We start from the raw sequence: 14919 nt of genomic DNA, 5'->3' as shown, positions 1-14919 counted from the left end.
ATCGAGGACCATGGCTGCAACTCCGGAGGAAGCAACAGCCATCACCAAAGCTCCGCTCTTACTAAAATGTTGAATTAACGTGTTCATCAAATAAGTTTTGCCACATCCCGGAGGACCGTCGATGAACACCGGGGCTGAATTGTTGGTGTTATAATTTCCGACAACTTGATCAAATATTACTCTTTGTCCGGGATTCAGGGTACTAACTTCGATGATTGGTCTTTCTCTGATGCTCTGATTAACCTGTCCAGGGCCCTGCCCATATTGCTGCCAATACAACTGATCCACAGGATCGAGGCCGACGTCTTCCCAGGTCCGACCTTCGACGGCCAATTGTTGATTGATAAGGAAGCAACACAGGCTGTGCAAGACTTCTATGGACACCGGAAGACTTGGAAAATCAGTTCGGAGACGGTAGGCACAATCGTTTGCGAGTTCGTCCAGGAACATGGCCAACAATCTGCTCGGATTGCTCGGTGGGCTGGAAGTTAACAACATGCAGAACATGCTTCGTAAACCATGCCCTAACATCCAACCACACGCTTCTTGTAAACACAACTCGTAGTGTGTATCAGTCATCAGGAGGCCTCTCGCTTCGCACGCTTCTCTGAAATTTTTGTGGGTAATGCCTTCAAATGTCCTCAAGTCTTCAAAACTGGTTGGGCCTCTGAAATTCAGCAAAAGCAGCCTAAGATAATACCGTTCTCCATCCACCGGAGTCGCGAAATACAACCGGCCAATGGTGTCCGAAGGACGGCGTCTGGGCAGCCATTCTTTGGCAGAGGTCCAGTAGAAATGGTCAGGAATTTCACTGTAAAGGAGTTCACGTGCCGGTTTACCATAGCCATGCGCGTTGTCTTTATTCAATTGAAAAAACTGGGTCAATGTCGTCAAATCCGCAGTTCCTGTTTTCATCTGTTCTCGTGCTCCCTCCGCATCTCGGTAAAATATTGTTTGATGTCCAGGCAAGTGCAAAGCAAGTCGCATTATAGCGGGATACCTGTCAGAAATTGGGTATTGCAAAAGTCTGTGGACAGCTGCAAGAAATCACATGAAGAGGAATCAATACTGGAAACCCTCAACCACTTCACAAATGGACTGATTGAGAAGGCTGCGAGCATAACATTTCCGGCACACTGATAAAAAACATGACAATAACTCGGCCCATTCCAATATCACAGGAGTTAATGAACACATTGGACGATGGGCTATAATGTGGCCTGTATCTTGCAAGAGGACAGATGGAATAGTCATAACGATTCATGTCCTGACACTCGGCCAACTGCCTTCAATTTGTACGTACATGCAATGAAAAAACGCGATTCCGAAGCATATGAAAGAAACCGGATAGCGGAGATGGGACAACGGACAAAGAAGAGAATACTAACCCTCGCATGGACCAATGTATCGACCGTGAACGAACCTAACAGTTTCATCTCCGTCTCTTAACTGCAATGCCGAACGGTCAACACCTTTACATATGTATTTGAAAAGGTACTTCGTCGCTGTAATGCCGTACGGAACCTCCACATTAATGTGGCAGTTGTACCGGAGTAGTAAGTACTTATTATATGGCACAACATGTTGACTTGTGTACCGTTGACCTGACTTGATAACAGTTCTGCCACTGTCCCGGCGCCGATAGAGCGGATAAGCGTCATCGCTGAGCACCGTATCATGTTGCCACGGTTTAGGGAACTTCTTCGAACAACGGCCATCGACAATACAACCTTTTACTACAGAGCACGGCCCGTGGATCATCTGCGTCTTCACTAAATTATATAACGTTGGTTCGGTTTTGTGGTCTGGAATCTTGGCGCAAACCAAAGCATCGACCGCTTCCGCTGTCCGAGGTACGTCAGCTGGGTGTAACATTAGCATGATGTGACAATGGGGCAAGCCCCGCTTTTGAAATTCGACGCAATAAACAAATGCTCGAACACGTCCCAGGCGGTGGTTTCTGGTCAGGTCGTGCAAAATCGACTTCATCTTCAGGCGGAACACACGCGCAACAACTTCCGGACGATCAGTGGCAGTTTGGCCAGTTTGCAACATTGACTGAATCTCTGGCCATTGGGGATTTGCAGTTACTGTTACAAAGAGAGAAGGTTTGTCGTAGTGATCGACGATTGCCATCGAGTCTTGATACAGTTGAACCATGTGACGGGGAGAGCCGATGAAAGTTGATGGCAGTATAACTTTCCTTCCCCCTATGTCGAGCTCGTTGCGGATAGCTTCTTCCAGCCCTTTGTATAGGTCAGCCTTCAATTTTTGTTGATTTTTGCGAATAAAATTGAGTCAACTCCGCTCAACACAAATATACAGATCTACGACCAGCTCTTGGAAGAGTGACCGACTCATGTGCAGGTGATTAAACGTGTTGTTCTTAGCAAACAACATTGATGCGTACCATTCGGTCTGGGAGATTCTCATTTCTACGGGCAACAAATCAGATTTCAACACAACACCCTAACAGTTATGGCTTGTGGCACTCACTCCTATTGACTGAAGTGCTCGGAGTTTGGTAAACCCACCCCCCTTCACCCCTGGGGAAAAGGATTGGGTATCGCAGCGGCAAATACCCCGAATACTCATTGGTAATGCGCTCTATTTGCCCATTTTTATTGTGTAGGACAACATCCCGGGGGGCAATCTGGTCTTCTTTGGGACGGTCGATAACCATAGCTACTTCTTGGACCGTTGGTTTGTTGTAAGTTTTTGGGTTGAAATTGTGATATGTTACGTTCCGGAGAACAAGCTGAGCGGCGGGCGAAGTTTGGGTCACAGTAGCAATTTGGCGGTAGAATTGGGCGTACGGATTAAGACTATTCATCAAGTCCTGGAGCCTCAACATCAAACGTGCATTAAGTTGAACACCTGATTTAGCCACCCGATGATGCGCCTCATCGTCTCCTCCACTACCTACGACATAGATCTGAGAAAACCCGGCATCTGAAGCTCTCAAAGGGAATAATGACCTTAAGTTATGATATAGGGTCCCTTTGACTCGAAAGCTGAAGACGCCAAATACACCTTGGGTCAAACGATCGATTTCCGCGCCCAGTGATACAAAAGAGAGGGCATTGTTGTATGCGCGGATATGCCGTTGGAATTCGCGAGACACTGTAATGTAAGCAACGCGGGTCAGATTTTGAATCTTGGCACACAAACACTTGAGCTGACTTACCTGTGTCATCCTTGACGAGCAGCTGTTTCAGGAAGTCTGGATAGTGAGTAGTATAGTTAGTCGGGATCAAAGCTGATCCCATTTGGCAGCAACTCGGAAACTTGGCCCGGGGGCTTCGAAGATCAGCAACATTACGTTCCAGTTCCCAGTGCAGGGCTCCACATTTGATGCACGGGTCATTGCACGGGCCGAGCCGGTGGGGTATTTCATGGGCAAAGTGAGCAGTGATGAATCGTTCTGTATGGTGTGAAGGTAATTTTGTTACGGGAGCAGGATCAAATTGTGGTATCATTGTGATGTATGTACGATAAAAAACTGGAATGTAAAACGACTATGTGTATTGAAATATGATTTTGTGCAGGAATATATTTTGCGAAGGGACAGGGTTCTTGCGACTGGGAGTTTGCTCCAGCGAAATGCTTGCCTCATTTATAGCTAAATCCACGACGCCCACTTCGGACAAGTTCTCTTTGTTCCCGGAATTCCAAAGCGAGTCAGTTACCAACAAATTATTTGTGTTGTGGCCCCTCAGCCCGTGTTCCTCTTGTCATTCATTGTTCTCCGGATGAGGAGCCGTGACAATAAGTTCCTGATCGTGTTTAAAGTGAGAACAAATCCTAAGTGGTAACCATCTCCCGGATCAAGGAAAAATTCACAAGATCAAATAAATAGTGCCATTTTCCAAAGCAAGGTCGTGTTGCCAAATCACCAATTCCAAATGTGATACCACATTGAGTATGTGCACAAAGAACGGCTTTCTGCCATGTTGAGGAATCATGTTTTCCGGATTCGGGGCCAAAGGGATACTGGGTTCTTGGATATATTCCCTCAAGGGACCATTAGTGCAACTGTACAACGGATTCCCGGAACCGGATTGCGGAATCTTAATGGACATAGCTGGATCACTGTGAGTTCATTCAAGGAATGTCTCATGAACGCCTGCCGGGTAAGTTCAAGAGAGTTTGCCATCATTACAAATAAAGCAACAGGTAACAGTGCCCCGAGTTAACGTTTTAAACACTTGTAAAGCATATACAGCAATTCCAACCACATAATTATCCTGCAACAGTGCGCATTAGTGAACACCGTGATCCGTTGTCAACACAAATACGAGGACCCAAGTCCAAACAGGAATATTTGGTGAGATCGTAATCTCAAAGATTGTGCAACCAGTTCAAATTTGCTATAATTGAGTATCACAACGTCAGCAGACTCATGCGTTATCATTTGCCACTGCCGGAACAACAGATGTGTGACGACCAGATGCGTTAACATGACTGGGTCGTGGACAGAGGATATTGTTCCTGCTACCTCAGGGTTTGTGCATTTATAAAGAACTTGTGCTTCGGGAGAAAAATCTGAACCAAAACCGATCTAACATGCCGTTCACCAAACTTACCCTCAAGTCCGTTGTATACGTTGCAGACCGACCCCGCCTGGGAGTGAACAACCTTTACAAAATTCCCTCAGTGCTTCCATGGACAATGGCAGGAACTGAAGTTCAGCCTCAGCACGGTCTGTTGTTGAATGTTTTTACTCCTGCACCAATGCCATCTGGCTTGGATCCCGCATCCTGGTTAATCTTTGACGGGCAGTTCACAGCTACCTTGTGGAAACCTGTCGCTGACGTCTATACACACGCCGCGAGTTTCTACTCTACCGTCGGGCACAGGCCTACAGAATTACAGCACGTACAATTCGAAGGAGTTCTCGAGGTCACAATGACAGGGAGCAAGGTTGTTGCCATTGATCCAGACACAGAGGAAGTAAGTGTCTCCTTTATACATATAACTTGCATTCCGTTTTCTGACTACTGCCCGCAGTCCTGCTTGTTCCATTTGTCAACGAGTTCGCGCCCTGTCATGGAGATTTTCCGGTACAGTGATATTGGTGACTGGATATGGATTACCGGCAATATAGACCGTCGGGTTGGTTCTGTTCTTGACATCGATGTAAGTCATGTTGGTAAAGTCTAGCCCCTTTCATTGTTCACTGACAGGTAACAAAATAGGTCAACAATGCATTTATCACAGATTAGATATCGGCTAGGAGCCATTACCCAAACAAAGACATTAAAGGGTTGTCCAACACGGTCATCAGATCATTGAATGTTGTATTTGAAAACTTAGAAATATGTAAATCCAGGTAGTAGTGGTATATTATAGTGGGAGCGCAGGGATTGCCAGGAGTATGATCTCCTGTTAACTGGCGGTAATTGAATTGTCAACGACAAGTGGAAGGCTTTATTAGTGTTCTGCCGAAACAGGCAATTTGGTAGCGGTTTAGGCCCTGGTCCACTCATCGTAAAAGCCCGAGTTACCTCAAATGTAGTATTGACCATCAGTAACATCGGGGATGGCTCATTTTCATTGGCTCAGACTTAGAACAGGGTTATATTTTTGCCGCAGGGTGTTTGCAAACCGTCAGGCGGGTTGGGGAAAAGCCCCCGGCTTATTGTGCTTTCATGCCCAATGGCAGATCGTATATAATACCCTGTGCCTACTGAGCAAAGTAATCTTCTGGCGGCAGTGTATCTTTTCAATTGAATCCCCTAGAATGAAGATTAAAGGTTGTGAAGTTATATCCAGCATTCGCGAAATTCGCGACAGCAATTCATATTCTTTTACAGTACCACAACAAACAAGGACCCCAAACACCAGTCATGAGGCCGCTTATACATCACCCGAATACTACTTACTCTTCCGCAAAGTTGACCCTATGTCACCGGCACCGCGAAATGGCCAATGGATCTCTTTTACCGGGAACCTGCTTACACGTACCATTGGGAAACGCATTGTTGTAATAGTGGAGGTCGCGAATGTATTGGATACACCACCACCGAATTTCTTGCCAATGTCGAACATGGGCCCGGTCATCAAGGGGCAAGTCAAGTATCTCTGTAATGGAGATGCACCATTCAGAGCCATAGTTGAGAGTACAACTGTGCGTTCATGTTGTGTTTATTGCATTGCAAAATTGATCTCGACGTTTCGAACTAAATATGTGACGATTCTAGGGCGCAGTTCTGTTCCTAGTGGTATCGGACGATGTTTGGCAGTTTCACATCGGATCAATTACGGGAAACTCTTTTGTCCACGTCCAGGGAAGGCTGATAACTGAAGCTCAAGGACCTGACACGATTCCTGTCCTAGTCAGTGGCGACACCCATTTGTGTCTCTTAGCCTATATGCTGACAACTATATACAGTGCTCAAACTTTTTGCCCGCCAACATTTAGGGCCATATTTACATTCGTCGCCTCATCAGTGCACGAGGACGATGAGTGGTCGGGCTATTTTTGGTTCAGCCCAGTTTACTTTGGTTGTAACATTGCACAGTCACAGCTATGTATCATTTTACACAAGATGTAAGCGTCCGAGGATGTGTCAATTGTCAAACAGCAAAATCCCATTTACAAAAGTATGAACTGGATTTGTACAACACGTTTACAATACTGGATAACTGGAATATGTCTAGTTAAAGACTAAGTTGCTACACGATAGAGGAATCTGTCACGAGCGCGGGTACTTTTTCCGGAGTGGGCTGAGTGTTTCGCTTGGTGTGTTTGCGCTTCTTTTGTGGAGCCTGAGGTGTCTCTCGGGTAGAAGCGAGGTCTGTTTGGAGGGCCGCGGGATTGTCTTCCTGAGGAGTCTGTTGAACAAAATCGCTTGTTCCTACAGGGACTTGGGGGGCATCGTCTCCATTTTCTTCATCGCTGCCGAAATCAATTCTGTTGAATGAGTTTTGAATCAAATGGTCAATGAGTGCGGGTCCAGCGATTCTACTCAGGGAGTATGACTTACTGAATGGGTCGGCGACGATTGCCTGCAACAGGACTTGGCTCCGCAGCGTTCACCGCGGCGGATGAAGAGGAGTAGCCAGAAGACAAAGACACAGACAATGCCTGCCGCAAAAGGTTAGTGTTGAAATTAAACACCATGTGCAATGATGAACGGACCTACATTGACTTGGAGCATATGCTGCTCAATGTTGTATCCAGCGATGTAGCCGGAAATGAGAACTTCACGGCCAACCTGGAACAGACCAAATGTTTTTGCCAGGTTACAGTTACCAGCAACTTTATACTGGACAATAAAGCTGACCGAGTTGCGCGTCTGCAAAGTTTAGCAATGGAAAATAAATTTTTAGTGTGACTTGGATAGCCGCCCAGCAGTTGAAGTTAGAAGCAAAAACTTACCTGGACGTCATAGTCGGTGTGTCGGATCTTTACCAGTAAGTTATTAAAGGTAGAGGTTGCTGAACTGTCATCCTTCTCCTCAGCCTTTGAGATAACTACACCGAAGCCGTAACATCCTGCCTTGTTAGCGAGGGAAATCAAATAGCCCTCGGAATCAGCAATAGGGAATGTAAGTTCTTGTTCAAAATAGAACACAGGTGGTGTTTTTGCGTTTAAAGCTATAACGCGGCCCGACAAAAAATAAATTTTGTCCTTGAGGAGCGAAGTCGCAGTCGAGCCGTAAACTTGAAGCTTGACCTTCATATTGACATCTTCAACAGTTTTGGTATTGAGGAAAGCGAGAGTAGATTCAAACATGAGTTGGCCGTAGCTTGAACCCGGGGTAATTACTGGTGGGAGCTAGCAGACAATTATTAGAATTGCGCAAAGGCACAATATAAATGGTACTCACTGTTTTAGTTATGTCAAACGGAGCACGACTGAAAAAAGGGTGGCTTTGACGCCAGAGAGTGGATACTACGGGTGCCATCGGGGAGAACTGATGTGGAATGTTGATATGACAAAACTTGAGTTGGGGTCCAGAGGAGGAGGAAATGGGCTAGATGGTGATGCGTCAAATGTGGAGAGCAGCTGATTAAATATTGTCAAACCCATTGACTGTTGTCGGTATTTTCAACATTATAACGTCGGAGCAATGTACAGTTCTGGAAATCGGATGTTGTGTTAGCGCCGAGATGAGAAACCAATTCGTAGCCACGGCTTCAGGGTGTCACTTGAGAACAGTGCACAGCGACCGACACAACGGACGCGACTTCCCAATGCGTCATAATATTCACCAGTTATGGTATTGTTGGTATTGCAATATACGGGATATGGGGGTGGTTTTTGGTTACAATAACAGGATTAATGACGGGATTGGGAGGAACTCAAATTGATAAGCGGGATAGATACTCACAAGCAACCAAAATAAGTAGTTATTGCGGTTGCTGATCTGCCTTTAAAATTGTTGGGTGCGATTTTGAAAAGCGAGTTGATAAAACCGGGACCATTTCCGACGAGGAGTTGACACAATTTTATTGTGCTGCTTTAGCAATTGTGCATTTGGACTGTTGAGTAGTCTTTTATAGAAAAGCACAACATATGTCGGAGCCGATTATGGCAGATACAGCGATGATGGTGTTTTGATCTGTAGAATTGTGGTGTTTATCAATCTGATGCATTTGCCGGAATTGAATGCGTTTCCAAAGGAACAAAGAACCGTGCAAGGTGGGATGGAATGTCGGGGACCAAATGCTGTGTGAGGAAATGTCGTTGGCCCGCGGCTCTTGTGACGGTGGAGAATATAAATAGGGCTTCGGCGCTGGCTTCGGGTTGGTCATTTGCATCACCGGGCCAGTGGAGGCGGCACATCTAACTAATTGTATTCAGAGCTCTTATATTTCATGATATTCACAGGACCCTGAGAGGTATTGACTGGCTCTGCCATAATAGTCGTCCTCTCAGGTTGTTCCTTCTATTAAAAATAATTGATTACGCCAACAGGCACTTTTTCCGCAACCCTGCATGGGGAAATGCTGCGCGGAAAAAGTGCTTGTCGACGTAATTAATGATTTTTAATACTATTTTTGGGCGCTTTCTGGGGCCAATTCTTATTTATACAATTAGTACATGAAGGAATAGGAATAAGGGGGTACTTTAAGTGGGTGACCCCCCTTAATTTAGGATGAGGAATCGGATTCTGCAATAATAATTTAATAATTATTATTATTTACTAAGTTATTGTAGTCTTTTGGATACTTGATGTATCTCTAAGGCTGACAAAGAAACTGGTGAAATTTTCAGAATTCAACATGACACTTCCTGCTTTTCCAAGTGGCATTGATGAAAAAACAAGAAATCATAAAAATGACAAAATATCAATTTTTTGACCAAAATTCACCCCACTCAGCCTATCAGTCACCGCACCCAGAAGACGTCCAATGGCCAATTTCCCAAGGACTCCTCATTTCACCCAGTAAAACTCAAGCCTCAAGCTTCCAAAAGTCAAGATACGGCACTTTTTTGGGGGAATTGTCTGGGGAAAGACAATAAGTTGGGGGAGGATGTGGTAGACGGAAAAGTGAAAAATCAAAAGTTTTTTCTCATACATATATTTACTCACCCTAGGCCTCAAGATAGCACCAAATGGACCTCAGAAATGGATTCTACGGCCAATTTTACCCCTATTCACCACTGGAACCTTGCTGGATTGGAAGTTACACCCTCTTGGACCCTGATGAGTCATGGACACGGCCAACCCCAGTCATCAACCTGTCACACCCCTCAAGTCACCTTTCCCAGGTATACAATACAGCAGTTGAAATGATTAATCAAAAAGTGTTGTGGAACTTCTCACGGCGGGGAGATGAGCTTGGAGGGTAATGAGATGCTTGAAAGGCTGCCCTCCTTTGACTCTGGGAGAAATTCACGAAGAAAACTAAGAGATGTGGCTTTTCCTAATATTTCTTGGCACACTACTTCGAAATTCCTTTTGATCAAAGGCTCTGGAGGCTCAAAGAGAAATGAGATCTTTTAAGGGGTTGTAAGGGGTTGGGTTTCACTATATTTATCAGCTAATTTAACACTTTAATTTATCAACTAATTTATCAAAGGTGATGAAAGCAAGTAACTTATATATTACTATCTAATGCAAGCATGAGGAGAAATAGTATCCAAAATGACCTTCTTTTATAGACAAAAGAACCAATATCAGACTAGCTTTTAATCTTAGAAGATTTACAACTATGTAATGAAATTGTAGTTACATATGAGCCTTGGCTTTTCTATATGTGAATGATTTTTAGTCTGGAATACTTCTCAAAGATGTTAAACAATTCTTAGAAGTGAATACTAGATTGAAGTGTAAAGAAAATTACTGTAAATCTCTTTCTATACTACTGTTGTATATGTAAGTGGCTATTTCAGAAGGATTACATATATTGAGTGTTTCTTATATTTATAGCCAGAAAATACCTTTTTAAAGCGCTTAAATTTATGAGAAAACTATGTAACATCTTTGTGAAAGTGATATAAAGTATATGTACACCTGTTTATGTTAAAAATGTTAAGTTTTTGGCTATTTTGCACGCTGTGCGCGTTGATTGCGCTCACCACAGCGTAAAGAACCATTGCTACTTAAATGTCTATACGCACTCATGGGCTACAGTCATTGAAACAGCATAGTATGTTTCAGCACTGAATACAGTATGAATGTGTGGAAGTGCCTGGAATTCAAGTTTAATGCGCAAGAGGAAATAAAAAATTTACACATCAGGATAGTGAAGGCAGCCGATGGGATGGAGACAAAAAAAAATAGTAGGTACATGGGGACCGCTTGCGTGGTCCCAGAAATGAAAACTAGAAGGAAAAGCGTCCAGAGACGAGTGCGTGAGGTTGATTATGAAAAACTGCCCACCAAAAGCTGAAATTCTCTCAGGCCACGGAGTTGACTTAGCACGTAAGTCCCTCCTTCAGAGGTCGCTGCGCTCCCCCGAGGAGGGAAATTAGCTAATTTAGTGATCTGCTTGACACCAGGTTTCATACTTGGTTTAGAATAAGACCCAATTTTGAAGTCAGAATGCATAGGCTCAACACTGCAACTGTTCCAATCCGTGGAAAGGTATTGGTTGGTATTGGCCCAAAATCCGGGCCAATAAACTGGATTTGTATTGACTGGACTGGCCAAAACAATCCACATTATTGATGTCAGGTGTATCGGTCCAATTGGTCCGATACACCAGCCGGGGTCTTTGTGGATCGGGACTACCAATCCAATCCATGTAAATACCAGGGTGTGTTTTGATACTCTCATGTGCATCGGGTTAGGGCTTGGATTGACTGGGTATAGAGGAGCCCCAACCCACAATTTGCATAAAAATATGCAAATGCACCTTATCTACCAATGTGATTGGGAGATTGCCAAGAAATTGAATGATGTTGCTGTAAGTAACACCTTGTATTTTGTTTATCACTTATTTGTTGAAAAAACAACAACTTAAACTGATTGGTCCCTCATGTTTTAACTAGGAATTCTATTTCATCACAAAGAAGATGGAAGCTGATACCTTGTCCGCATGCCTGATGCTTGCCAAATACCAATACATCAAAGAGATCATCAAGAAGAAGCAGTCCGCACCCAAACCAGAGTTCCAGGCTATGTTCAACAAAATGGCCTCCAAGACTGAAACTTATCTCTGCGAGGCCCTTGACTGCGATGTAATCCTTCTTGCAATAGTTCTCAACCCAGCATATCGGCTCTCCATGTTTCAGGCATGGTTCCTGAGTCACCACGACACGCCAAGTCACTGATCCAAGAGAAATATGAAGCTCGGAAATCTGAAGTCAATTCAGCTGCAAGGGAACATTCAATTGAATGCTTGGCTCCGATCCCAAAGAAGTCCCAAGGCAGCAAGCATCACCGCCTGGTGGCGGATGTGGATTTTTTCCCTGAGACCAACCATGGCCCATTGGACGATGAGATGACCGTTTATCTCCGAGGTAAATATAAGCTGCACTCATCTGATGCCAACCAGTGCCTCGGCTGGTGGAAGGTGAGCAACAACCCGATGCTATGTAGAGCTACTCGAGAACATTTGAACTAAATATTTACATGTTCATTGATTCAGGAAAATGAACATGAATTTCCAATCTTATCAAAATTAGCCCGGGACTACTTGGCTTGCATTGCAACATCAGCTAGTGTCAAACGGACTTTCTCTGCTGCCACAGATACATGTGGACAAGGCCAAGGTGGTTTGGCTGCGCGAATGATTGAGAGATGTGTTAGTTCCCATCAGTGGCTCAAGCAGGGAGTCAAACCCGATGGCTATTTTGCCAAAGCTCAACTTTTAGTTGAATCATGTATGGAAGACACAGAAATGATCAAGACCAGAAAGGTGCCTAATCAGGAGAAGCCGTAAATTTTAGAGTTTCTCTCTATCCTCCCCCCCTTTGTTTCTCATTACTCCCTATTTCATCTTCTATCTATCCCGGCCCATACCATAGTCTGTCTCTTCTGCCAAGTCCAAGCCCCATAATATACACCACTTTTACTAAGGGGCCGCATAGCTGCTAGTTGAATATATAAACAATTAAAATATAGACACAAAGTAAAGCTAGTTAAATATATGAATACAATATACACAAAGTAAAGAGTTAAACTTAGGGTCTTGGAAGAACGACTCCCAACTTTTGGGAAAACGACTCCCATACGTCGGCGCAACTATTTTTTGACCAGCGCTCAACGTCAACCTAGACACTTTTTTTGGGTACGGGTTTTTTGGGAGTTGTCGACCCAAAACAATTTTTTTTTGGGAGTCGTTGTGCTAATTTTTTGTATTATTTTTTATTATTTTTAATATGTATAACTTTTTTGTTCCATGTACTAGAGAAATAAAAATTTGAGAGCAAAGATATTTATGCATAACTTGTACCCTCTAAATTTCTTAGCAATAGTGTGTCATCAGAACATGACATATAAGGGGTGCGCGTAGGGCTTAGTAGGAAAATGACCGCCAACCACATAACTTTTTTGTTACACACCCAAAAAGTCCAAAAATTTCAGGAAGCTTTCCATGATACATATATTTTGTGCTATCAAATTATTAGAAATATTGTGCCATTGTAGAATGACATATAAGGGGTGCGCGTAGGGCTTAGTAGGAAAATTACCGCCAACCACATAACTTTTTTGTTACACACCCAAACAGTCCAAAAATTTCAGGAAACTTTCCATGATACATATATTCTGGGCTATCAAATTATTAGCAATAGTGTGCCATTGTAGAATGACGTATAAGGGGTGCGCGGAGGGCTTAGTAGGAAAATGACCTCCAACCTTATATCTTTTTTGTTACATACCCAAACAGTCTGAAAATTTCAGGAAATTCTCAATGTAGCATATTAGGCTTGCTATGAAATTCTTAGCCATGGAGTGTAATAAAAATAGGATATATAAGGTGTGCGCGGATAAAGCCCGCTGCGCACACCCCATATCTCCTATTTTTATCACATCAAGTTTCTAAGAATCTCATATCACAAATGATATGCTAAATGAAAGATTTGCCGAAATTCTTGGACTGTTTAGGTGTGTAACAAAAAAGTTATATGGTTGGCGGTCATTTTCCTAGTAAGCCCTCCACGCACCCCTTATATGTCATTCTACAACGGCACACTATTGCTAATTATTTGATAGCACAAAATATATGTATCATGGAAAGTTTTCTGAAATTTTTGGACTTTTTGGTTGTGTAACAAAAAAGTTATGTGGTTGGCGGTCATTTTCCTACTAAGCCCTACGTGCACCCCTTATATGTCATGTTCTGATGACACACTATTGCTAAGAAATTTAGGGGGTACAATTTATGCATAAATCTCTGTGCTCTCAAATTTATATGTCTCTAGTACGTGGAACAAAAACGTTATACATATTAAAAATAATAAAAAATAATACAAAAAATTAGCACAACAACTCCCAAAAAAAAAATTGCTTTGGGTCGACGACTCCCAAAAAACCCGTACCCAAAAAAAGGGTCTAGGTCGGCGTCGAGCGCTGGTCAAAACATAGTCGCGCCGACGTATGGGAGTTGTTTTCCCAAAAGTTGGGAGTCGTTTTTCCAAGACCCTAAAATTATACACAAAGAAACCATGGGGTAAAGAATTATATACACAAAAAAAAGCCCTGCAATCCCGGATTGGATTGTACCGGTATTGCAAGACGATCCATGATGTGAGCTGAGTATGTATTGGTTTGACAGATCCAATCCCATGGATTGGATCGCCCCGGCTATCCATTACCCTGCCTTGGGAAAACTATGGAACAAAATTAAATCCAATCCATGGTATCACCGATACAATCCACGGATTGGAACAGTTGCAGTGTTGATAGGCTTTATTGTCTCCAGAGAGACTGATTGGTCTCATTTTTCTTTGGAGCAGTTAGAGTCCATTCCATCCCCCACCTTCATGAGTCTACCTGTGTAAGGGCTATTGTTTCTAAATGATCCTTTTTCAGGGACTAATAAAGCTATAGTTGATGGTTTATTACATCCTGGAGAGCCCATGTTTGGATTTTATTTTGGCTTATGCTGTTTAATTGAGAAACTGATGGTTCCAAGTTGGTTTTATTTTTCTTTAACAATCTTTCTTCAAGCTGATTATCACATTTTTTTCTAATCTTATCATTTCCTGTATTAATGCAGGAGGTGCCACAGTTGGGATCAGCTAGACCTGAGCTCTTTGTTTTAACTAACTGGATTGAGTGGAAGACCCTTCCATTTTCCTTCAAATAAATTGATGCACCTTTGGAAGCAGCACTTGCTTCTTTTATTTGATTGAGAGTGCTTGACTTTCCAGTAGAGCTGCCTTCTGGCTTTGATTTTCCCAACATCATTATATCATGATTTCTGGTTTGTGCACAAAGTTTGAATAAAGGCTGGATGGATTTAAGCTTCTTGCCTCCTGTTCCAGTGTGTTGACTATTATCATCAGGAGCTTTT

At 43.3% G+C, this 14919-nt stretch overlaps 3 protein-coding genes across 3 annotated transcripts; 2 read left to right on the top strand and 1 right to left on the bottom strand.

Moving 5' to 3' along the window:
* Positions 1-4566: 4566 nt before the first annotated feature.
* Positions 4567-5163, top strand: PtA15_17A31 (uncharacterized protein; the record flags this gene model as incomplete). The annotated part of the gene is made up of 1 exon (XM_053164424.1): positions 4567-5163. The coding sequence occupies one exon, from the start codon at positions 4567-4569 to the stop codon at positions 5161-5163; it is 597 nt and encodes a 198-aa protein (XP_053028105.1).
* Positions 5164-6040: 877 nt separating this feature from the next.
* PtA15_17A30 (uncharacterized protein) lies at positions 6041-6469 on the top strand (the record flags this gene model as incomplete). The annotated part of the gene is made up of 3 exons (XM_053164413.1): positions 6041-6115; positions 6204-6338; positions 6425-6469. 3 exons carry the CDS (start codon positions 6041-6043, stop codon positions 6467-6469), a joined length of 255 nt encoding a protein of 84 aa, XP_053028104.1.
* A 209-nt stretch (positions 6470-6678) lies between these two features.
* PtA15_17A29 (uncharacterized protein) lies at positions 6679-7741 on the bottom strand (the record flags this gene model as incomplete). The annotated part of the gene is made up of 4 exons (XM_053164401.1): positions 6679-6916; positions 6990-7090; positions 7149-7301; positions 7385-7741. 4 exons carry the CDS (start codon positions 7739-7741, stop codon positions 6679-6681), a joined length of 849 nt encoding a protein of 282 aa, XP_053028103.1.
* Positions 7742-14919: the final 7178 nt, after the last annotated feature.

This window comes from Puccinia triticina, chromosome 17A, assembly GCF_026914185.1.
Source record: "Puccinia triticina chromosome 17A, complete sequence".
Lineage (NCBI taxonomy): Eukaryota > Fungi > Basidiomycota > Pucciniomycetes > Pucciniales > Pucciniaceae > Puccinia > Puccinia triticina.
The sequence above is the reverse complement of the archived record's forward strand: the minus strand, read 5'-3'. Positions and strand labels throughout refer to the sequence as shown.